The 23,485-nt window shown below is 40.0% G+C and overlaps 1 protein-coding gene across 24 annotated transcripts in view; it reads right to left on the minus strand.

The window, feature by feature from the left end:
• Positions 1-23,485, minus strand: part of NEB (nebulin) — a 201,930-nt gene that overhangs the window by 45,015 nt on the left and 133,430 nt on the right. For all 24 annotated transcript variants that reach the window (XM_029910553.1, XM_029910554.1, XM_029910551.1 and 21 more), the window contains 25 exons: positions 21,882-22,079; positions 20,782-20,886; positions 20,160-20,264; positions 19,963-20,067; positions 19,468-19,575; positions 18,370-18,483; positions 17,585-17,782; positions 16,105-16,209; positions 15,020-15,124; positions 14,425-14,532; positions 13,654-13,761; positions 12,667-12,774; positions 12,021-12,125; positions 11,825-11,929; positions 11,530-11,628; positions 11,145-11,255; positions 10,865-10,969; positions 9,250-9,354; positions 8,372-8,476; positions 7,483-7,587; positions 7,071-7,175; positions 6,237-6,341; positions 5,637-5,741; positions 2,469-2,573; positions 47-151 (listed from right to left, as the gene is read on the minus strand). In XM_029910553.1, the coding sequence (XP_029766413.1) occupies positions 47-151; positions 2,469-2,573; positions 5,637-5,741; positions 6,237-6,341; positions 7,071-7,175; positions 7,483-7,587; positions 8,372-8,476; positions 9,250-9,354; positions 10,865-10,969; positions 11,145-11,255; positions 11,530-11,628; positions 11,825-11,929; positions 12,021-12,125; positions 12,667-12,774; positions 13,654-13,761; positions 14,425-14,532; positions 15,020-15,124; positions 16,105-16,209; positions 17,585-17,782; positions 18,370-18,483; positions 19,468-19,575; positions 19,963-20,067; positions 20,160-20,264; positions 20,782-20,886; positions 21,882-22,079 (2,832 nt within the window). The remainder of the gene's footprint in view (positions 1-46; positions 152-2,468; positions 2,574-5,636; positions 5,742-6,236; positions 6,342-7,070; positions 7,176-7,482; positions 7,588-8,371; positions 8,477-9,249; positions 9,355-10,864; positions 10,970-11,144; positions 11,256-11,529; positions 11,629-11,824; positions 11,930-12,020; positions 12,126-12,666; positions 12,775-13,653; positions 13,762-14,424; positions 14,533-15,019; positions 15,125-16,104; positions 16,210-17,584; positions 17,783-18,369; positions 18,484-19,467; positions 19,576-19,962; positions 20,068-20,159; positions 20,265-20,781; positions 20,887-21,881; positions 22,080-23,485) is intronic.

Below are 23,485 nucleotides of genomic sequence, written 5' to 3' on the forward strand. Positions count from 1 at the left end.
ACTTAAGATATATTTAGCATTATGATATTATGGTAATTATACTTACCTCACTGATTTGCTTGTTGACTTTTGCAGTCCTCAGATGTTCTGGGGTATCCACAATTGAAGTAAACTTGTCCTTCTGCATTTCATACTGCCTCTTGTATTTGAACTAATGGGGGGAAAGAAGAGGACATTAACTATATGAAACAAGAAAACATCTTCAAGAAGAGACACAATCATGTTAAGTTTGCATACTGCAATGTATGGGCCCATCTCCCACTGAAGTCAGTGGAAGCTGGGCATGCATGCATAGACAGAATGTGGCCCTATGAGCCAGACTGCATGAAGCCCTTATTCATATTGGAGCATCTGGGCCTGCTTGTGTGAATTACTCCCGCATGTGGTCTCATGCTGATTCCAACGTGAATAAGAGCTCCACAGTCTGGCACTGCAAGTACATCGGCCTGAAGGTGTAAAATAGAACTGTGAGATTAAAAAGGATTCTAAGCAGTTCTGTAAGGTCAGTGAAAGTGCTGCTTTTGTTTTTAATCACACTGGACAAGATTCCCTTTTAAAATCAGTACCAGGCTGAAAGACTTTAATTAAGGTCTGGGAAAATATAAACATGGCAGACTGGACCAAGCAAACCCTCTAAATATTTCATTGCGAGCCAAACAATATTGGGGCACCGATGCCATAACAATGCTTGAAATATGTGTGTATAGTTTCTTTAAGGGTCATTTTGTCCAGCTCTGGGCCTAATCCTGTTTTCATGAAATACAACGAGAGCAGGACTGGGCACTAGGAATGAAAATTTACTACAGATGGGCTAGGGACAGATGGAGGAAATCCAGAGTTTTTAAAAAAACTAACTCACTTTATTCCCTGAATCATCCAAACTGAGAATATTTTGGTTACAAATGAGAAAATCATGCATGCATTAGAGACCAGAGCAGCAAGGGACACAAAATAAAGAAAAGAGTGTACAAACAACACTCAGAACAGACTCGTCTCATGTGAACATGCAGGTCAGGCTGAGTGCTTATTTTCCATACTTCAAATATGCCCGAGTTTACTTGGCAACATTTTAAACAAGAAAATAAATAGAATTCCATTGCTGAATTCAACAGAAATTGTCTAAAAATGCCTTTGCCATCTTAGTGCTGTGCAGTGGGATTTTATTAATGTTGATATAGTCTCAATCTATTAGCTCCCATGTAATTGCTTTGCAATATTACATTTTCCATGTGTAGCTGAAAAGGAACAGTATTAGCTGGCCTATTAGAAAAGGGTGTTGTGGGTGGGTTTTTGTGTTGTTGTTGCTTTGTTTCCTTTTTTGCCAATGACATGGGTAACAAGTATGTACGGAATGAGGACACAGAGTGGAATTTTACAAAATTTAAACACTAACAAATGCAGCTGACTCAAGTACAGATATAAATATGTAACAGCTCTGGAATGAGTTGCATTAACATCCGCCTGGTACATCCAGAAACTATGTAGGAGTCCAGATTTGATGAGTCTGGAAAACTAAATCGAAACACTAAATATTAGAATCATTTACGTGTTGATGAATTTACCTTTCTCCATAATCAGAAATTTTAAAAGTGTTTGTTTTTTCTTTGTTCTGTAATAATGGAATAGCTAAATTGTGCTCCCCTCTGCCCAATGTGAACATAAAGGAATAAAGAGCTTCTCCCCATTGCATGCCTGCAGAAGGACTGCCTGGAAACTAAACTGGATGAAAAGAAAAGCTGGGGCATGCAGTAGGTGGAGCCACAACTCCCTCGTGTTCTCCTCCCCCCCACACACATACAGTGGCAAGAGTACACTGCACTACTCCTTGCACTACTGTAGAGCTCTGAAAAGTATGGGTCTTCTGGAGACACTATGACTCCCAATGCTCCACCTGGGATGGTGGGACTCCATACCATTTTCAGTGCAGAGCCGCAGATAAATGCATAAAATAAATGCTTCCTTAGGTTTAAATTATATTCATGAGCCAATTCTGTCAAGGGGACTGTGCACAGGGCACGGTAACACTCAGTATGAGAAAGGATGGCACAACGGGTTCCTGGGTGATATGAGTGATGGATGGGATACAATGCCACTTTCACAGCTTCATCCTGCAAACACTTATGAACATGAGTAAAGTTACTCACATATGTAAGAATTTGCAGGATTTGGCCCATGAACTATGTTAGGAAATATTCACTATTAACATTTTTTACTCAGGGTTATAATGTGGCCCAGTAGATGAATGGAAAGCCAGTTCAGGCTCCTATGGGAGCTGGATCAGGCCCAGGGAATAATAGGTGTAATTTCAGATGCTACATTACCAAGTAAAGAATAGCAAATGCATGGGGAAACATTAGAGCTCAAGATCAGTAGAAATTCAGAGAATTCATAAATATTAAAATGTTAAAAATTCAAGCAGCTAAACTGTGTGTATAATGCCTTCCTGCAACAGCAGCCATTCACATTACCTGGCTCCACAAGTTTGTGTTGTAAAGCGCTGTCAGCATATCTGGTCTCAGAATTTCATTACATCCATGTTGCAGGAACAACTTGGCGCTAGACTTGTATTTTTTCTGTCCATGAAAAGAGCAATGAAGCACAAAAGATACTTGTGAAGCCAATGAAGCTTTAGATTACAGTCACATTCAGAGTGATGAGATTTAGGCAAGCATAATGTGTACTCACATCATTGCATGCCTGGACAATATACATCCATATAATTTTAAACATGCATTTTTAATGAATGGTGCCAATTTGTAGGGCCTGCAATGATTTACCAACTCCTTAAAACAATCAGAACATTGAAACACCTTTTGGAAAATAAGAATAAATCTTAGACCAAAAGGGCATTTAACCAATCGAACAAGCTCACAGTTGCCTTATATTTGCAAAGTAGATGGAAAAAATAAGTGTAAAAATCATTTAAAAAAAAGAAAAATAGTCAAGAATAAGTGCATGATCCAACATCCACTGAAGTCAATCAGACTCTTTCCATTGATTTCAATGGACACTGGATCAGACTGTAGGTGAGAAAGATGTATGCAGGATTGTTGTAGCCCTGTCAGTCCCAGGATATTAGAGAGACAAGGTGGGGGAGGTAATATCTTTTATTGGACCAACTTCCTCTGTGTAAGCTTGAAAGTTTGTCTCTCTCACCAACAGAAGATGGTCCAATAGAAGATATTACCTCACCCACCTTGTCTCTGTGCGAAAGATGTCATGCAAATATCAATTGATGCACAATATATGAGAATATATAGAGAAAAGACATAAACTAGTTAACTCAAAAAGCAGCTGTGGTCTTCGGGTGGCAAAACAGATACTGTCTGATAACGCTGAACTAGAACACTGCCATATCATAGGTGAGACTATGACATCATTGGCTATAGACATTTCAGGCAGATAAAGATGTGTGTTGTGTGCGATCCAGCCACATTTTGCTTGCACTGGTCAGCACTGCTACAGTAACTGACTGCTCAGTTCATCTCTCCATTTGGCCAGTAGGATTCTAGGCTCATCCACAACAAAACTGTAACTATCTTTCCTCGTCTCATACTCAGATTTGTATGTTAAATTGAGGCATAGTAAAAAGGCGAGGGCACAAAGAAACCCTGAGATAACAGCTTCAAAGCGGACATCTTATTGTGCATAATATTTAAGATTTAAAAGAATACTGTTCAGGACCTCACCCAAATTAGAAAAATAAAGAAAAAACAGAGGAAATGTGGATAATTTGTAAATAAGGCTAAGATTTTGTCACGGATATTTTTAGTCAAAGTCAGGGACAGGGGCAATAAACAAAAATTCACGGAAGCCCATGACCTGTCTCTGACTTTGACTAAAAATATCACTGACAAAATGGGGCTCCAAGGTCCCTGCCGCCACGGTGAGTGGGAGTTCTGGGGTCCCGCTGTGCGGCAGCTGAGCAGCTCTGGGCCCCGCACCACCCATGGTGGCTGGGAGCTCCGGGGTTCCCTGCCACCTGTAATGAGTGGGAGCTCCATGGTCCCCCACCATGGGGACTGGGCTGCTGCAGGCTCCTCTTGCCTACCACAGCTCTGCGGGAGTTTCCCTCCGCCTGCTGTGGCTGGGAGCTGCAGGATCCACCCACCGCAGCTGGGAGCTGCGGGGTCCCCCGACCAGGACAGGGACTGGGAGCTGCAGGGTCCCCCCCACCAGGGCGGGGTCTGGGAGCTGTGGAAGGGCCAGCTGGGAACTCCAGCCTGGGGCAGAAAATGTCACCAAGGTCTCTGGAAGTCACGGATTTCTTGAGTTCTGTGACCTCCATGACATAATCATAGCCTTATTTATAAAACAAATTCCCAAATTTATATTTAAGGGTACAAGGTAAAACTTAAAAAAGACTACAGCCCCTTTCTGCAACTCTCTCCTAAGCTGCCTTGTAATACCCATTCTGCATTCAAAAGAACTTCAGAATCATCCCTAGATGGTCAATATATTGAAAATTAAATCCTTACTGCACAAATATACACCACTCAATACAATGTTAGATCATCCGCATTTCTGTAAATATCACTGGGATGTATCATTATAAATCATGTTGTAAAATACACTTTTGGCAAGCTTATTTAAACACATGCAACTGCATTAAAAATATATCTTTCTGCCTGACTTATTAAAATAGCTCATTTGTGCTGTTTAACAAAGATAACTCTATGATATAAAAGGCCCCTTATAGCATGTGCTGGTTCTTTGTAATATCTGCAATTGTGAACAATTATGACATAGTGGTATTGGAAATACAATCATTTTTTTCTATACTTAGAAGAAGAAATACTGTATTGCATCTGCTACTAAATGTTGACATTTTAATGCTGACCACTGTGAGAAGATGTCAGCTGAGTAAAATAAAATATCTAGATGCTATATTCTGAACATCAACTGTCATGTCAAAAAGTGCTAGAGGTTGAGTTTGGTTATATTCTGGAGATCTGTATGCCAGCTTTAGGCTGACAAAAACTATGTCTAGAACAGAGTTTTAAAAAGGCTTAGTCCATCATTTATAAAATACAGCATCTGTTCTAGGAGTCACAGTGGCTACATTATCAGATTACTTTAATCTCGGCCCAGTTGCAATTGGTTACCATTCTGCATTGTTTCTTTAAATCTGCAGCAGGGGCTGGGGAATTCTAGCATGAAGCTCTGTGGTGAAACACAGAGATGGATAAAATAGATTTGTGGGTAATATTGTTTTCCTAATGCTAATGAAGTTCTTTATTCAGTGTGATTCTTTACCATTTTCATATGACAATCACAAGTCAAGTTTTACTGATTTAAAACCCTGTTGCTAAAAAGGAAACTGATACCTTTCTGAGTTACTGACTCTTTATTGGTCAGCAACTGAGAGCTCTTTGCATTTTTACTGCTGAAATGTGGGTCAAAAGGTTATTCTGTTTTAGTTATTATACACCTGCTTTACTCATCACTATAGATATCAAGAACATCCCTGCCCTTCTTCATTTTTGTCTAACTTTAAGACACATTTGTTTTCAATAGCTTTTCATTTATTTCAATGTATTTTCTACTATGCAAGACAGATGAACTTTTAATTTAATGAAGGGCCTTGAGATGCCACTTTATCATGATATGCTATATAGGTCTGTTATTGTACTTACCTCATTCATTAGCTGAGTTGCATGTTTAAAATGCCTATTAATTGGACAGTCTGCTACATACTCAAACTGAGATTTTGTCTTTTCAGATGACTCCTTGTACTTACACTGGAGAAAACAAAGAAACTAGTCATTCCAGCTTAAAATTAAAAGAAAGACCATGAAAAAATATGAATTGAAAAAATGTCTACCTCAAAGGAATAGTGGAATTATTGCATATATAAATACATTTAAAAATGAAAAATATTACTTGGGTAATGTAGCTGTAGATATAGAAGTCTACTGTTTGTAATGGTCTTCCAAGGAAAGCAATGGAAACATCAAACCTTCAGACATTATAAATTAGACTTGGAAACACTAAAAAATGTGCAGTAGAGAACAATTGCACTGGCAGTGGATAGAAAGGATTAACTAAAAGGTTCCTTTACTCTGATCTGTATGATACTGTAACTTGGATTATTTAAAATGTGTTGCACCAAATTCTGTCCTGAGATATGCATATCCATATCGGAGGGCAGAATTTGGTCCTTTAGCTAAAAGATAATCATCACACAACCAAACTTTAAAAAAATGCTTCCAAATGTCATGCAGAGATGTATGTACCCCGCTGTAGAGGACTTTGTTCTTTTCTGCCAGAGCAAGATCAGGAGTATCCCAGGCATAACAACCAAAGCCTCTGAGCCATGATAAGTCTTCTTTGTATTTAACCTGTAGAAAGAAAGTAAGAAGAGAAATTTAAAAACTTGGAATAATTTCAGATGGCAACAAAAAATATGATCCTATTAATGCTGAAATACCATCCAGCTCTAAGTCGAACACACAACAGTAATAGTTATGTGAGTTCCTGCATCAATTACCTTGCTAACTACATTTGTTTTTATACAATTAAGGGGCCGGCTTGTGACCTCAGTTAAATCATTGGGGTTGCACAGTTGTAATTGAGAGCACAGCCTGGCCCAGGCATTGGGTGAAATCCTGACTCCAGTGGGAGTGTTGCCACAGGATTTCACATATTAAATATAAGCCATGAAAAAAAATGAGCATTGTTTTTGTCTCAATAACATGCTCACAAAAAATCACCACTGAGATAGTTAAAAGTACCAGTGTCTTTCACACGTTGTAATAAGCCAGAAAGACTGCTAAAGTGCTGCTAGGGGCTTGTCATGTGACAAACAAGTTCAAGCAACAGAAATAGGGCCCAATTCAACTTCCAATGAAGTCCCTGGGAGTTTTGTCCCTGCTTTCAATAGGAAGTGGCCTTATTCACTTGATTTGCTCTGTTGATTCCGAAAACATGCCAGGCAACCGCAAAACTGATCACTCTTTCATTTCAGCAGAAGATACCTGAGAGGAGTTAAGGGACACTGCAGAGCCCTCCATTTTGGACACCTGCTTTAAAAATGCAATGTCTAATATACAATAACCATTCAAACTCACATCGCTGATAGCATCTGTGACTGCACGATGATGCAAGTGCTCCGGACGGTCTGGGATAGATCTCCAGATTCCCAACTGGTTCATATAGTTTTCCTTATATTTCACCTACAAAAGGAGTTGAAAAGAAAGTTGTAAATGATGTAAAACAGTTCGAAAACATAACACATTAGTCACCCAATTTTATGACATTCCTACTTCTCACTACTGACTCTCCCCAAAGACGTACTTGAAATGTGGGGCCCGATTCTCATTTACACTAACCTTTTACACCATACTAGCAATGCAAAGTGGCCTTAGTGTACATGAGAATTAGGCCCAGGATCTTTCACTGGGAGGGAATTAAATATAAAAGCTCTCATTTCATACAGTTAATGACAAACATTAATCAGGACTAGAAATGCTGTATACGTACACGGCTGATGTCATCAGTGACCTTGCGATGATAGACAATATCCAAGGCATCTTTCACTGTGTGATATTTACCCTTTGCCCGCTCAAAGGTCTCTTTGTAGCGCAGCTGATAAGAAGAAAAATATGAACAAATTAGTTATATAGTGCAGAGCGGAGGTCTTTTGCCTTTCTATTTTGGACATGTGTAACTGAACAAGTTGACCCGATGGGCAGCCCAATACATATGGCCTTTCAGATTTTTAATGGCCCAGGCGGCAATTTGCAATCAAAAATGTACACCACAGATCTCATTCTATAGCAGAACACATCTACAAGTAACTTTAAATTAATATTCCACACTTGAAACAAAAACTCATTTCATCCTCAAATCCTTACCCAGGTCAGCTCAGACAGAAATTGATTTCTTCTGAATCTGCATTCTAAGTAAAAGGGGATGAACGCTCAGCGAGGACTGAGGTTTATTCCTCAAACAGCACTGAGATGAAGAAGTGGGATAAAAGCATTTCTGTGCTTGCTTCCAGCACCAGTACTTTCACTCTAATCTATATTATTTGTAAATGTCACATGGGGAGGCAATTCATTTTGTTCTGATTTATTTCTCTCGCCCTCTCATTTTTTTTTTTGACTAGCATATTTGAACACAAGATTGGCTGGAAAAAGACAAACATAAGAAGATATATGGTGCCTTCAGTCCAAACATAGGAATCTCACTGACATTTTCTGATCAGCATGGAGATGGAGTGACAGATACAGCATGCACCATAGTGGGATTTGGATGCACGGGCAGTCTTTATTTTATATATTGCCATATGTTCATTTTCCCTAGCTCCTTTTCTGCTCTATTGAAAGATGAGAGAAAGTGTCAGTGATGGTGTCTGCGGGATACATACATCACTAGCATTCCAGTAAGCCTTCTTAGCCCTGATGAGGATAGGAGTGTCAGAGACAGTTGTGTACTTGTGCTTCATCTTCTCATATTGGGCTTTGTACTTTTTCTAAGATCAGATGGCAGGAGGGAAAAGAACAAAAATATAATTAGTGACAAAGATATTTGCCCAGCTGATGTTGTGTTAACACCCAGGGAAACTACATTTAGTACACTTTGTTGAGCGTCATTACTGCAAGATACTAAGTGCATTCAACTTCCACTGAAGTCGATGGGAGTTGAAGTTGCTCAGCAGCTCCCGAAAGGTGCTCAGCACCGTGTAGAACCAGGTCCTAACCAATCTGCTCTGCATGATGCCTTACAGAGGGGTGGACACATTTTTTTATTTTGGGGGTTGGGGCTAGAGTTAAAAATAATAGTTGTTGAACCTCACTTTAATGAGTAGCTTTGTACCATGACAACATTTGTCCACTTTTAATAAACACATAAACCAGCTTCTGTTCCAAATTCAGGGTTTCATTTATTTATTAATGTAGCCCTTAAAGGGTTTATTTTATTTTATTTTAATTTATTTTATTTTATTGGTGGTGAGGGGGCAGGTGCTAAAGCTACATCCATTGCTTCATAAGTCTGAATATTACAGATATGCATTTAGAAGCAGATGATTTTTCTCTTTTATAAAACATTTCTCTGTGTTAGAATTATATAGTAAATGAAAAACTACCCAGGGATCATACAAGGAAATGTAATACTTAAGAATCAGAAGATTTAAAATAAAAGAAAGGTGTATTCTGTTACCCCTACACTCCTCACCCCTATTAATGTTAGAATTGGAACCGTCACATAGTATAACTGTGCTGAAGATGGGCGCAGGTATCTTACCTCACTGACCATGTCCTTCACATGTTTTGCAAGCGTCAAGGCTGGGGTCTGATCACCAACATGGTGATGGGGTCTCTCTTTGGTGGCTAGCTCTACATACAAGTACTGTGATAAGGAAAGAAAAACAGAACATTCAAAGAATATGTTTCTAATGAACTTTATCTTGGGAACCCTACAAAATGACTGTGTGCTGAAAATGCGTACGCACACACAGACATCATGAAAATGTAATCCAGTCATTTATCTTCCCGGCCCTCCCGCACTTCATCATTCTTCCATCTCAATACTCTGGCTACTCCATAAATGCCAGCAAAATATTTACGAATCAAAATCCCAAAGGAGCATAATAGCAATGGCCTTCACACGGCCCTTATTAAGAGCTTTTATTCTGGGCCATCCTTAAAAATCATTACTGATTATTTACAAGATCAGGGTTTCACCTTTAGTAACTGGAAAAACTACAGGGTACATACCCAGGTGTAAATTAACAACACGTATGACAGATGCACTAATTAAAAGCAAGTTTCTGGCTTTGACAACCACATGCAGCACTGGGGATAGCAGGAGATGTAGCGTCCAGGTGTAGCACACCAGGGGCGGCTCCAGGCACCAAGCACGTGCCTGGGGCGGCAAGCCGCGGGGGGCAGCCTGCCGGTCGCTGTGAGGGCGGCAGTCAGGCTGCCTTCAACAGCATGCCTGCAGGAGGTCCACCGGTCCCCTGGCTTCGGCGGCAATTCGGCCGTGGGTACGCCGAAGGCGCGGGACTGGCAGACCTCCCGCAGGCATGCTGCTGAATCTGCGTTACCAGCGGACCTCCTGCAGGCACACCGCCGAAGGCTGCCTCACTGCCATGCTTGGGGTGGCAAAATACACAGAGCCACCCCGTAGCACACACATTCTACATGTGGAGGGCAAAGGCAGGCACAGCTCCTCATGGGGCACTAAGGGGAGACTGCTCATATGTATGAATTATACCTTTAAAGAAGTACAGAATGGAGTCCACCTTGTGCTAGCCTCTGAGTGCTAGGACTTGCAGGAAGGGTTCTGGTTCTGGCCTATTTTGAGCCACTGAGTGCTGCTGCCACTCTAGGTAACTTTTACACACTGTGAATGCAAGGAGCCTTATTGTGCTGGCCCCTATGCACTAAGGGAGAAGAACTCTTTGTACCCTCTGCCTGTGTTCACACACACACGCACGTGCACACGCTAGACCTACCGATTTGTCTAAGCTGTACATGCAGGTTTTTCACGTCACTTGGCAGACTGCACATCAATTAAAAAATGTCATCATTTTACCTTGCTAATGAGCCCATTAATAAAGACAGATTTATTTGGCTACCTGGGTTGGGATTTTAGAGAATTTGAATGGAGTTGTATTGGGGTTTAATAAAGATTTCTGCTACTTCAGATGAACAGAACTGGACATGTTTGTTAAAGAAACATCATGAGCTTGAGAATCATGTTGTCATTTGAAAATGTGTATTAATCATTATTACAAGTCATCTCTAAGATTTCTAAGTTGACTTGAGAAGGGTTGTGGGGAGCACTGTAGTAAGATGGATTCAACGATCAACACAGATTCCCAGCCCCTTTTCTATTAAGGAAGAATTTTTACCTGACTCTGTATTTTCTGTCCTTTCTTGGCTCGTAAGAAATCTGGTGTATCAAGGATCGACGTGAATTTCGTCTTTTGCTTCTTGCCTGCAGCTCTGTAAACCACCTAGAAGGAGACAAAGCCTGGCAATTATTTCCTTTGTTACAAATGTTCAATTAGCATTTAGTTAATCAAAGCTGGGAAAGGATAAGGTCTAAAATACATCAGGAAATCCAGTGAGATGATCTGAGCTTCTTTTGATCATTGCCAACCTGAACAGATAAAATAATGCAATACTTACTTCACTCAAATGTGCCTTCAGCTCCTGAACTTTCCTGTATTCGGGAGTGTCCAGAACCACACTGTATTTATCCCGCATCTTCTTTGCCGTATTGGTGTATACGTAATTAGACTGAAAAGGTAATAAACATGACACATAGGAAGCTGCAGTATTCTCAGCAGTGTATAGAAAATGTACAGGGGAGCCTAACATGGGTAATGGCTGCTACAGCGGCATCACACTCTATTGCTATTACTTTGAATCAGCTGTTTTGAAGCAGCATGGCACGAAACACTCTGAGTTCCTTAATCATTCTGACGTAGCACTTACCACAGATCATCTTGACAACTGTGCATCAGTAAATAATGAATCAATATTAAATTGTGTGTCAGAAAAAAGAACATACCCAAAGCTCCCGCAAGTGACGAGCACGGACCATATCAGGAGTATCATATAGGAAGCAACCCAGGCCCCTCAACCAGTGTAGATCCTCTTTGTATTTATTCTGTGAAGCAATCATAATAACAGAAAATTAAAAGTTGATCCTTTTGGAAAAAAGTGAATCATCAAACAATCACATTATTTTAGCTTGTATACAATTTAAATGTCAAGTCAAATTCTTCTCCCATTGACATCTGCACATGTGTGACTAGGAAGAGAGTTTGGCTCATCACATTCAAAGGCAAGGTATCTTTGCTTACATCACTTGTGATATCTCCAACGTGGCGGCAATGGATCACTTGAGGGGTGTATGGCAAGGAAATCAAATGTCCCTGCATCTTAAAGAAATCTGCCTTGTAGATCAGCTGAAAGACAAAAGGGAAAATATTACATATATTTAATCATGCTGAATATACCAAGCATCTCCTTTTTATAAAACTGAAAAATGAGACATACATCACTGATAGCTTCCTGTGTGGCTTTGACTTGGCGAATTTCTGGTGTGTCAGGGGTGGTATGAATCTTGTCCTTATTTTTGTGGTATATCTCCCTATACAGCCTCTGCACCAAAAGAGAGAGTATTCCATGTGTTAAAAACAGAACTCTTAAATGAAAGACACAAAGCATCCGGGTTAGCAGAAAATAAATAGCTATTGCTCTGTTAACCGCAGACTTCCTTCTACTTCCATGCACTATATAGTACAGAAGGACAGGAGAAAATTGAACCACTTTACTAGAAAGGTTTGGTTCTTATACGGTGAAGACATTTCACAACAACTATTTGATTAACATCTTAGATTCTCTGTAACACATTTCCAAGGCCCAGATCATGCAAACACTTATGTATGTGCTTAATTTAAGCACATTTTAAAATCAATGGTTAAGAAAGTGTGTGGGTTTTTTTGCAAGCTTTGGGCCAAAAAATGTTGAAAATATGGCTCTCACTAGCACAGAGACTTATCAGTTTCTCAAGAGCTTTTATTAAATAGCAGCTAGATTGTTTTATGAAATTATGTTGTAATGTATTTTATTATACACCAGCAATATCAAATAATGATGCATTAATACAAACATATATACCGGTAATTAACATTTAAAGTACCTCGTTAAGAACTTTATTCACTTTCTTTATATGCTCAAAGCCAACAGCTTTGGGTCCAAGAGTGTAGCCTTTAGCCTTGATGTGCTCATAGGCTTCTTTGTATTTAAGCTGTAAAATTAAAAAAGAAGATTTAAAATAAAAGGGTGTAAGAACAATCATATATGATGTTGGCTGTGACTGCGTCTGTAATAAATGCCTGTTTATCTACTACTATTTACAGCCAATATAAATAAAGGACTACATTCAGGTTTGGCAGCTTCTGTACAGCACAAAGAGCCAGACTTTTAAAGGTATTCAGATGAGAGTAGGTGCCTAGGCACGTCTGAAAATCCTACTAGGCATCTATATGCATTTGTAAGCACCTAAATACCTTTAAAAATCTGTATGGATAGGTGGTGTATTGAGGGCTTAAAGGATATTGAGATTCAGCTAACTCTGTGAGAGCTTCTGCCAGAAGGGCACCCCCCAGCACAAATCAAAGCCACGCTCTCACACCAGATCATCCTGCCCTTCCTCAGGGGTTAATTTTTCCTGGGGCAAGGTGGCTCCCACTGACAGAGTTAAATCAAGCCCAAAATGTGACCCTTATGAATCCTGAACTATGGAAAATAAGCCACACATTTTTAATAGATACATATCATGCTAACTTTGAGAGATTTCATGACACATTTGGATTCTGTGGCTCAAAATGATGTAGCAGAAACTAATCTTTGGGGGGCTATTTCTATTGAGATTAGTGATTTTGTTTCACTTCTCATGCATTTGATAAGGTATAAATATCAGAGGGAAATTTATGTCATGATAGTAAAATATTCAGATCTCTGTACAGTTCATCAGCTTTTACAGATACTCAGGGCAAACATAATTGGCTGCATAGCTGAATAGCAACTTCCTTATAGCAATATTGTATGTTCACATAGGATGCCTAGAGATCACCAAATATTCTCTTGCAAACCATATCTTAAAAGAACTTAGTATATTACTTACATCGCTGCCTATGTATTGGACATGTTTAGCAAGCTTAAAGCCTGGAGTATCTGGTGGGAGTTTGTATCCAGTGGGGAGGGCATGTAAGCCAGCCCCCCGGTATAGATTCTGCAGGAAAAGTAAAAAAGTTACAATTACATAAAATATGTGAGGGAGTTTCTTGGTATTGCATAGCAAGTATCTTCTTTGCAATGGACCAAATCTTTCCCTTTTTAACTCCACTGAGGTCATCTGAGGCATGCAGATAATAGAGATATATCAGGTGTCCTTGTACATTCACGGAGATTTTTTAGTTTAATTTTAGAGCAATAAAGACTAGCCATGACAGGCCAGAGGAAAAGCTGAAATCATCACGTAAGCTGGGTTTTGGATACAAGGAAGAGGTTTAGAGAAAATGAACTCTCTGTCTCTAAACCCACAATGCAATGAAGAAATGCTGGCTGGGTCTTGGATAGATGGCTTTCAAAAAGCCAGATGGTTTTGAACAGACTGTATTCTGGATCTCCGGTCTTGGAGTGCAGCAAAGAGAATGACGGCCTCACAGATTGGATTGCTGGCTCTGAAAGGTTTGTATTCAGAGCTGGCATCTTCACTGAGAACAATCACAGAGAACATAACCAGTTCTAATGGGGAGAATTCCCTGGAGTTTTGTAAACTGGAAATATACACTCCCAACTCCCAACATTGTTGAACAAGCGTATGTGACACCCAACAGCAGAAGTTGGCCATTATTCTTTAGTATCCTATTAGAAATGAAAACTTGATACTTACTTCACTCTGTATCTTATGAGCATGCTTTGCCCGCACCAAGTCCACTGTTTTATCGGTGGGGGTCATTTTGCCTCTAATATTATGCACATATGCATGGCGATAGACAGCCTAGGAAATAAGAAAAAAACAATTAGCCTATTGATACCATTTTGTGATATGTGTTTGTCTAACTCAGTGATGCTCAAACTGTGGGTCGGGACCCCAAAGTGGGTCACAATCCTGCTTTAATGGGGTTGCCAAGACCCACCACCCGAGGGCTTCAGGTTATAGGCTCCCTCCTGGGGTTGTGTAGTAATATTTGTTGTCAGAAGGGGATCACGGTACAATGAAGTTTAAGAACTCCTGGTCTAACTTATTGCAGGTCAGTTAGTGTTTGCTGGCTTATCAGGACCATCTTTTGAAATATGTGGAGGGAAAAAGCTTCACATTCAGGGTATGTCTGTGTGGAACATATATATATTCTATTGATGGTATAGCAAAGGGTGGTAGTGGACTAGCATGAAGTGATTCCAACACGTCATTAAATGTTACATTATTGGAATTATTGAGACATGATACATATCATACAGGGATGAAATGTGGTATAAATACTTACATCACTCAGATTCTTGCCACTAATGACATTCTGGACATAATAAGGAGTGTCAGTGATCATGGTGTAGTCATTCTTCATTTTCTCTGCGTTAGATTTGTACTTAATCTGCAGAGAGAAAGAAAACAATCTGATTTTTGGAAGTCTGGTTGTTTAATTAAACAACTTTCTTATGCACAATATTAGTAATTCAGTAAAGTCAATTATATTTAAGCAAAAAGAAAAGAAAAAAGTACTCAGGTGAGATATTTGACCAGATAAAAACAGTCATAGCACTACACTTGGGGAACACTAGAATACTTCAATAACATAACTATTCTGTCATTAAATATTTGTATGTACCTTATAAAACCATGAGCCCCCAAAATTCTTAATAAAAACTCTTGAGGAAATGTGTTCTTTGTAATCAAAACCATTATCTACAACTACTGCAACTGCTTAATCCTCAACTAATAATGGGTAAGAAAACTTTGCCTGCAAAAAAAATTGACTCATCAAAATCAATGACATATTACTTCTTGATTGTATGAATTTTCATTCAGTGCTGCTGTACAGTATACACAGCACAGTGGCCCTGCCGCAGCTTCCAGGGAGCCCCCAGAGATAAGTGCCACCCAGAGCCTGCACCTCTCGCTCCCTCCTGCACCCCAGCCCTGCCCTGAGCCCCCCCCCACACACCCAAACTCCCTCCCAGAGCCCACACCCCAACTCTCTGCCCCAGCCCTGTGCCCTCTCCCGCATCCAATCAGTGGCCCTGATTCAGTAAAGCATTCCCATTCCAGGAGAACGCCTCAGCATGTATATCCCACTAATGTCAATCAGACTTAAGCCCATTCTTAAGCACTTTTTTGAATATGCATGGACTTAAACAAATGCTTAAGTGCTTTCCTGTGGGGGAGAGGGGGCCTATATGACAAAACCTAATTATTGCAAATCAATACAATGTAAAGAACTCAATCTGAACATTTCAGTGTAAGGAGGACATACAAATGCCCTTCCAGGCTTCGTCCCCATGGTATTTTAAAGAGTGAGACTAGATGTGAAGGAAACTGAAAAGCAGAACTGAACTAGAGACAATTCAGACTTACATCACTGCGAAGATCATATGCATGTTTGGCATGCAGAATTTCAGGAGTATCCCAAACAAAGCAGCCAATGCCTTTCAGCCAGTTAAGGTCATCCTTGTACACAATCTAGAGTATTATAGAAAACAAGGAACGTTTGAGAATTTCACTTCAGTTTAATCCCTTAGCTATACATTAACCCTAGATGGCAGCTTTCAATAGTAATTATCTTTTCCAATATTCTGAAACTAATTTGCCTGGACCCTGATACAACAAGCACTATTGGTTCTTTTAGCTTTTAACTGAACTGAGTGTGCAGGGTGAAGGAGCCTACACAATTAGAAGTAGTTTGACGGGAAGGTTTTCAACTAACCTGTATTTTGCATAATGATGCATTGCTGCTGAAATAAGTTAGTTATACACCGGGCATTACAAATGATTTGTCTTTCTCTCTCAGCTTCTGGGCATTTTTTTTTCAAAATCTGAGTGTTTGTTTTTTTTAAAGCAAATACAACCAAAACATACTTAAAAAAAAATCTAAGCAACTGTGTGAAAATTTGTATTTTCTGAAACTAAGCAGAAAACACAAATCTTCAGAGAGATCATAAACCTGTGCTAATGCAAGGAATTCTCACAGTCCCTGTTTGCAGCAGCTATACTTATCGGTATGAAAGACAGTAATAAAAAGAAAGAAGTACTGAAAAAAGGCTGCAATTCTGAACTTTTTTTGGTATGCATATCTATTCTGTGGATGAAATTCACTTTACCTGCATATAGATAGAGTAACTGGCTGCACCCAATTAGTTGATGGAGTAGCAGCTACTGCCCACAAATACACCTCTACCCTGATATAACGCGACCTGATATAACACAAATTCGGATATAACCCGGTAAAGCAGTGCTCTGGGGGGACGGGGCTGCGCACTCCGGTGGATTAAAGCAAGTTTGATATAACATGGTTTCACCTATAACGCAGTAAGATTTTTTGGCTCCCGAGGACAGTGTTACATCGAAGTAGAGGTGTAACACTTGCATGTTCTACTGCGGCCACTGGATTTGCAGAAACACAGAAGTTATGGCCCTTCCTCTGGCCTGCCCCCATATTAGAGCAATCTTGGAGAGCCTTTTGCCACATGGGTCAACCCACCCGGGGCATCCAAATTTCCAGAGTACCTTGCACTATTGATTAATTACTTTGGGTAATTTATAAATACAACATGGGAAGGAGTTTGAAGAACTGTCTGATCACTAGACTTGCAGTGCTGTGGTCTGATGTTCATACTGGGGAGAAACCAGACTGTACCTTTTCAGCTTGATCTAAGCAATGTTTGTAAATAGTCTTGGACAGCTGTTATGTGCGGACATAAAACAATGCACAAATATTGCAATCTCAAGACGTTCCAACATTTTTTCTGCAACACAATTTCACCTATTACAGACAGAATCTAACAATAGAAATCTTTTTGAAAGTTGAACAGTGACATAATATAATTTGTAGGCTTACTTCACTGAGCTGGTCAGTGACTTTTCGAACATGAGCGTTGATCTGAAGGTCTGGTAGGCAGGTCCACTCATGGAGATGTAGGCGATAATCAATTTCACTGACTTTTTTCTGTGTGGCCCTAGCAGCTACAATGTCTACCATGTCTGGAAGAATGTGGATTTTGGCCTTGTTCTTTTCGTAGACTTCTTTGTACAGACGCTGTGAAATTAAAATATTATGTTAATAATGGGAGAAAAGTGTCTGACATTTTAAATTGTTGATTTTCTTATGCAATAGAAGTTAGAACAAACATTTTCATGTTATAAAAAGGTTCCTTAACATGGTAGTTTTTGTAGGGTAGACCCAGGGCCGGCTCCAGGGTTTTTGCCGCCCCAAACGGCGCAAGTGCATAAAAAAAAAAAAAAAAAGCCGCGATCGTGATCACGATCTGCAGCGGCAATTCGGCGGGAGGTCCTTGGCTCCGAGCTGGAGTGAGGGACCGTCCGCTGAATTGCCGCCGAATAGCTGGACGTGCCGCCCCTCTCCGAAGTGGCTGCCCCAAGCACCTGCTTGGTAAGCTGGTGCCTGGAGCCGGCCCTGGGTAGACCTTGTTCTACAGATACACTACCAAAGGCTTAGCCACAAAAGAAAATGTAGCAGAACAAACACAAACATATTTCTATACATATTGGAGAAAGTTTAGTAAATATCAATAGTTGCCAAACATATTTAAATATGAAATCTTGATTAATGTATGTGGATGCTTTGACTATCAGGAGAACTTAAATTTTAAAAAAGATACTTACATCAATGTTAAACTTGCCAACTCTAAGGCATCTTGCTGTGTTGGGATCATCTTCAACGCTTCTGGGTAGAGTGTAAAGTGCTTTAAACTTATCATATTCCTCCCGATACTTGACCTAAGCAGAGACAAGGAGATAAAATGACTTCCTCCAGGAAGACAACTACATTTTTAGAGCCAAATTCACTGGTAACTGAAGTGGGCACAACTCCTTTGAGGTCAGTGGAGACTGAAAGCAGTTCAGGGCAGGATCTTGTCTTCTGTTTTGTTAGGTGTACCTATGATGCCATATAGATAATGACAGCTTCCAGATAAATTTTGTAAAATAGCAGGAATAAACAAGTTGATTAATTTATTGTAGGAAAATGATTCCAGCTCTCTATATTTACAGAGGTCGATATAAAAATGTTCAGGAAGGGAACTATCTTTTATGGGTCTCAGTTCAGCAAAGCAGCTAAGCACGTGCATGAATCCATCCATATTCAGCAAAGCACTTAAGCACATGTGTAACTTCAAGCACATGTTTAAGTACTTTGTTGCATAGGATGGATTGCTGAATGAGGCCCATCTATCATATGTCTTGTATAGTGATTGTCAGGAAGAGCTTTCCAACAGTACCGCAAAACGTGAATTATGCTCATCAAAAGATGAATCACAGAAATATGTCTTTAGTTGAACCTGTGTGGTTAAATCCACCAAATGTAACAGTATCTCAAATTCAAATCTAGCCAGAGGTTTAGATCCTGTTGTCTTGTATCTAAAAATTGGAAATATAAAAAGTGAAGAAATTGCTGAAAGCAAACTTTGGCTAGGGATATAAGAAGCCAATCTTTAACAAGTATTTGGTAGAAAGATTGAGAAGGCTCTTGTTTCGAGCAAGAACCAAGATGTGGTCAATAGATAATAAGGCTGCCAGGGGAGAAGAAATTACTTGCATGAATGACTGTGTACCTACTCATAGACACACATTTGAAATAAAAATAAATAGTAATATTAAATTTTTGTACAGCTGTGCTATGTAAATGCAAAGCAGAAAAGGGCTTTATTGCTAGCATTAATGAGCTGCAAAGATAGAGAAGCTTAAAATATTATGTTAACTTACAATACTAGCATTATGCTTCAGTTCTTTGGCACGAGACAGAGAGACGGAATCAGAGGACATTTTGTAACCAGTGCCTTTCACTTTATCCCAGGCTTCCTTGTACAGGTTCTGAGTGGGAATACAAAGATCTCTGAATATGTTTTTCAAAACTCTTACGTAACACACAGTATAGGAAAGCAATCAAAATCATTTGTATCTTAACTTAAACCCCTGCAGACCTCTGAACTCTTACTCAAGTCTGATCGACTGAATGTTGGTTCAGAATAATCACCCACCAGGCCCAAAAGCTCATTCCATGAGTGACAAAAGCCAGCTGTTCATCCACTGGGGCCCAGTCTCCTGCAAGAATTGGTCCCCAATGTGCTTTGATACATGGAATCAGCTTATCAATACACTGTATTTTGCCTAGCATCTGGAACTAAGGAGTTTGCAAAAACAAAATAAATCCCAGCACACTAGCTCCTTGAAAGAAACAAAAGAGTTTAAAACACTCACATTGCTAAAAAGATGTTTCAGGTTTTGGGTTCTTTCGTGATCCACTGTTTCCACCACAGTTGTATATTTGTCCTTAATTTTGTGATAATTTTCTTTATATTTCACCTTTAAGGAAGATATAGTGATTAATTTACTGTGTTTTAACTATCTGTGGGAATGGGGGAAAGTTTCTGGGTGGAAAAAGGGGAATGTCTCACCTCACTAGCATGGATGCCGCTCTGGACTGCAGTCACATAAAGCGGTGTATCGGTAACAGCACTGTAGTTCCGCAAATTCTCTTTTCCTGCAGCTGTGTATTGCAGCTAAGAAAACACAGACAAAAAGTGTTCTAAGAATAACTAGACTTGCTTCCCTAGCAACTTCATCATGTTTTCTAGGTCCATCAGCCATCTATTTCCTTTGTTAAAATAGGTCTCTGTACTGTATATTATAATTTTTATTCAGAAATGTTAACAGCAAGAAGTCTTGGGAGCTGATCACTCCACATGAAGAAATTTCAGCAGTGGAAAGTCCACATCTAAGCAGACCAATCTCGCAATCTTCAGACTAAAATAAACGTGCTTGTTCAAACTCTGTTAAACTGCTATCCTTTCCAGTTCTCCTTGGTTCTCTGCTTTTCTCAATAACAAGAGGAAATAATGAGGTCTCTATCAGATAAGCCTGGAAGACTACATTGCATTTTTTTTTATTTGGCTGATCTAAAGCATACTGTACAGCATCCAGCCCTGCTCTCAGCTATGGTGATGTAAACCCCAAGGAATGTAAATGAAATAAAAATGTGGCCCACCATCTCTTCTTATTTGAGGAAGATTTGCTTACTTGGCTTTGGAGATCATATGATTTCTTAGCATGCAGGATTTGTGGGGTGTCCCAGACATAGCATCCAAGTCCTTTCAGCCAATTTAAATCATCTTTATACACAACCTGTAAAGAAGAAAAACTAAATCAGTTCCCAGAAAATGTGCAACCTGCCTGAAAGGTGGTAATTGCATCTTCCCCAAATCAAATAAATGTCTCCCACATAGCAAGGCAGAGTGCTACTCAAGGCTGTGACCCAGTCTTATTCACTGATTAAAATCAGTTTTGAAAGTTTATATCTGAGAATGAAGAAAAGTGTTCAATATCACAGTTAGTCTCTGCTATTTTCAGCTTTATCTACAGGAATTTATAGGAGAAGTAAAAGTAGAACAAAGTGGCAACCCACAGCATGTAGTCAGATTATTCAGATGTAATCAGACCTTCTTGGGTAAAAAGGACCATTTCATATTGATTTTATAGTACAATTATATGGTCAACTAAGCCAGTGCATTCCAACCTGTTCGGTCAGTTGTACCAGTGTACTGGACTTTGATCCCTGTCCTTGGTGCAGCACCCAAAGGTGGCAGGGCACAGGTGAACCACTTTTGCACTCTTCTGATTCCAGAAGCTTCTGGGAGCTGTTTCGGCCCCAGTGTAAGTTACAGCAGTCCAAAGGGTGCATTATGATGCCTGAGGATCACTGCACTGCTTTGGCCACATTTTGTATTCCCAACATGCCTCCTACACCAACCCTAGTCGTTAGAAGCTACTGGCATGTTTGTGCAAGTCAGGTTTGTATGTTTCTGTACGACCTTACCCAAAGTTCACTGAAGGCAATAGGAAAAAAACCTATTGTGGACTCCAGTGAACTTGGATTAGGCCTGTAAATCTTAACTTTTTTCTAATTTTCAAACCAAATAATAAATAACAAGCTCATGAAAAATCCTTTGAGAAATTGTTTAAAGCCCCCCTGAATGTTATGGCAGATTCAATTAAATGATGTTATTAAGCAATTTGGAAGCAGTTATTAATTTCACATATAACTACTTTTTAAATAAAAGTCATTTAGCCAGAAAGCTGTGAAGCTACCCGAACTTGGAATGACTAAACAGGGTACATACATCACTCAAAATCTCCTGGGCTTTCTTGGCCAGAACAACATCATTTTCTTCAGGTGAACAATTCCACTGGTGGAGGTAGGTTCGGTACTCAAGATCACTCAGGATATATTGACACTTTTTAGCCAACAGGTGATTCAACATGTCACTTGGAATATGGACGTTTGCCTTGGTGTCTTCATAATTCTTTCTGTAGGCCAGCTGGAAAGGAAGTATGGGGGACAGAGGAGAGAGTAAAAATGTGTATTTTTCAGGCACAGCTCTGACTATAAATAGAGCTATATCACAGGGTCTAATCCAGCACCTTTTCAACTCAGTGGCAAAACTCCCATTGACTGCAGTGGGATCAGGACTGAGCCTGTAATGCTGAAGAAATACTTAATTATTAAATTAAAATGTTTAAAATTAATTCTACTGGAGTGCTATAAGAGAAGGAGTGGCCCTTGTCCTGTTAGACTCACACAGCTGGTTAGAAAATGCATGAGACTTTGAGGTAAAGTAACTCCTCGCTTAATGTTGTAGTTATGTTCCTGAAAAATGCTACTTTAAGCGAAACGATGTTAAGTGAATCCAATTTCCCCATAAGAATGAATGTAAATTGGGGGGGGGAGGAATTTTTTTCCGCCAGACAAAAGACTATATTTTTATTTATATCTATATCTATACACACACACACACTATAAGTTTTAAACAAACAATTTAATACTGTACACAGCTATGATGATTGTGAAGCTTGGTTGAGGTGGTGAAGTCAGAGGGTGGAAGAGGATGGGATATTTCCCAGGGAATGCCTTACTGCTAAATGATGAACTAGCACTCGGCTGAACACTCAAGGGTTAACATGTTGTCGTTAATGTAGCCTCACACTCTACAAGGCAGCATGAATGGAGGGAGGGGAAACAGGGACACACACCATGTGTGAGAGAGACACACATTGCCCCTTTAAGTACACTGAACCTACTCTAAGTACATTGCCTTTTTAAGTAGATCAGCAAGTTGAGATAGCAAGTGCTGCCAGCAAGCTCCCTCTGTCCTGAGCCCTGTCGTGTCCCCCTCCCTTCTCTGTGGAGATAAGGTACAGGAGCAGGGGGAGGGGGACACCCTGACATTATCCCCCTTCTTCCCCCCTCTCCTTTTCACAGCAAGCAGGAGGTTCCCGGGAGCAGCTCCAAGGCAGACGGCAGGAGCAGCACACGGAAGTGGGGGAGGGACACCTGAACTGCCAGGCAATTGGTAGCCTGCTGGGCGGCTGCCGCACAGGGAACTTAGGGGAGCAGAGAGATCATTCCAAGGTTCCAAGCCCCCACCAGCTAGCTGCAACGGGCTGCTCTTCCTGCAAGCAGTGGACAAAGCAGGTGGCTGCCAAACAATGTTATAAGGAAGCATTGCACAACTTTAAACGAGCATGTTCTTTAATTGATCAGCAACGTAACAATGAAACAAAGTTAACCCGGACAACTTTAAGTGAGGAGTTACTGAAAAAGCAGGCCTAAACTCCAGTTACAACTTTTAATCTATGAGGCTGGGGAAACAACATTTCTTGTCAAGTATCAGAGGGGTAGCCGTGTTAGTCTGAGTCTGTAAAAAGCAACAGAGGGTCCTGTGGC

Source organism: Terrapene carolina, unplaced genomic scaffold (assembly GCF_002925995.2).
Source record: "Terrapene carolina triunguis isolate 2854851 unplaced genomic scaffold, T_m_triunguis-2.0 Scaffold62, whole genome shotgun sequence".
Classification (NCBI taxonomy): Eukaryota; Metazoa; Chordata; order Testudines; family Emydidae; genus Terrapene; species Terrapene triunguis.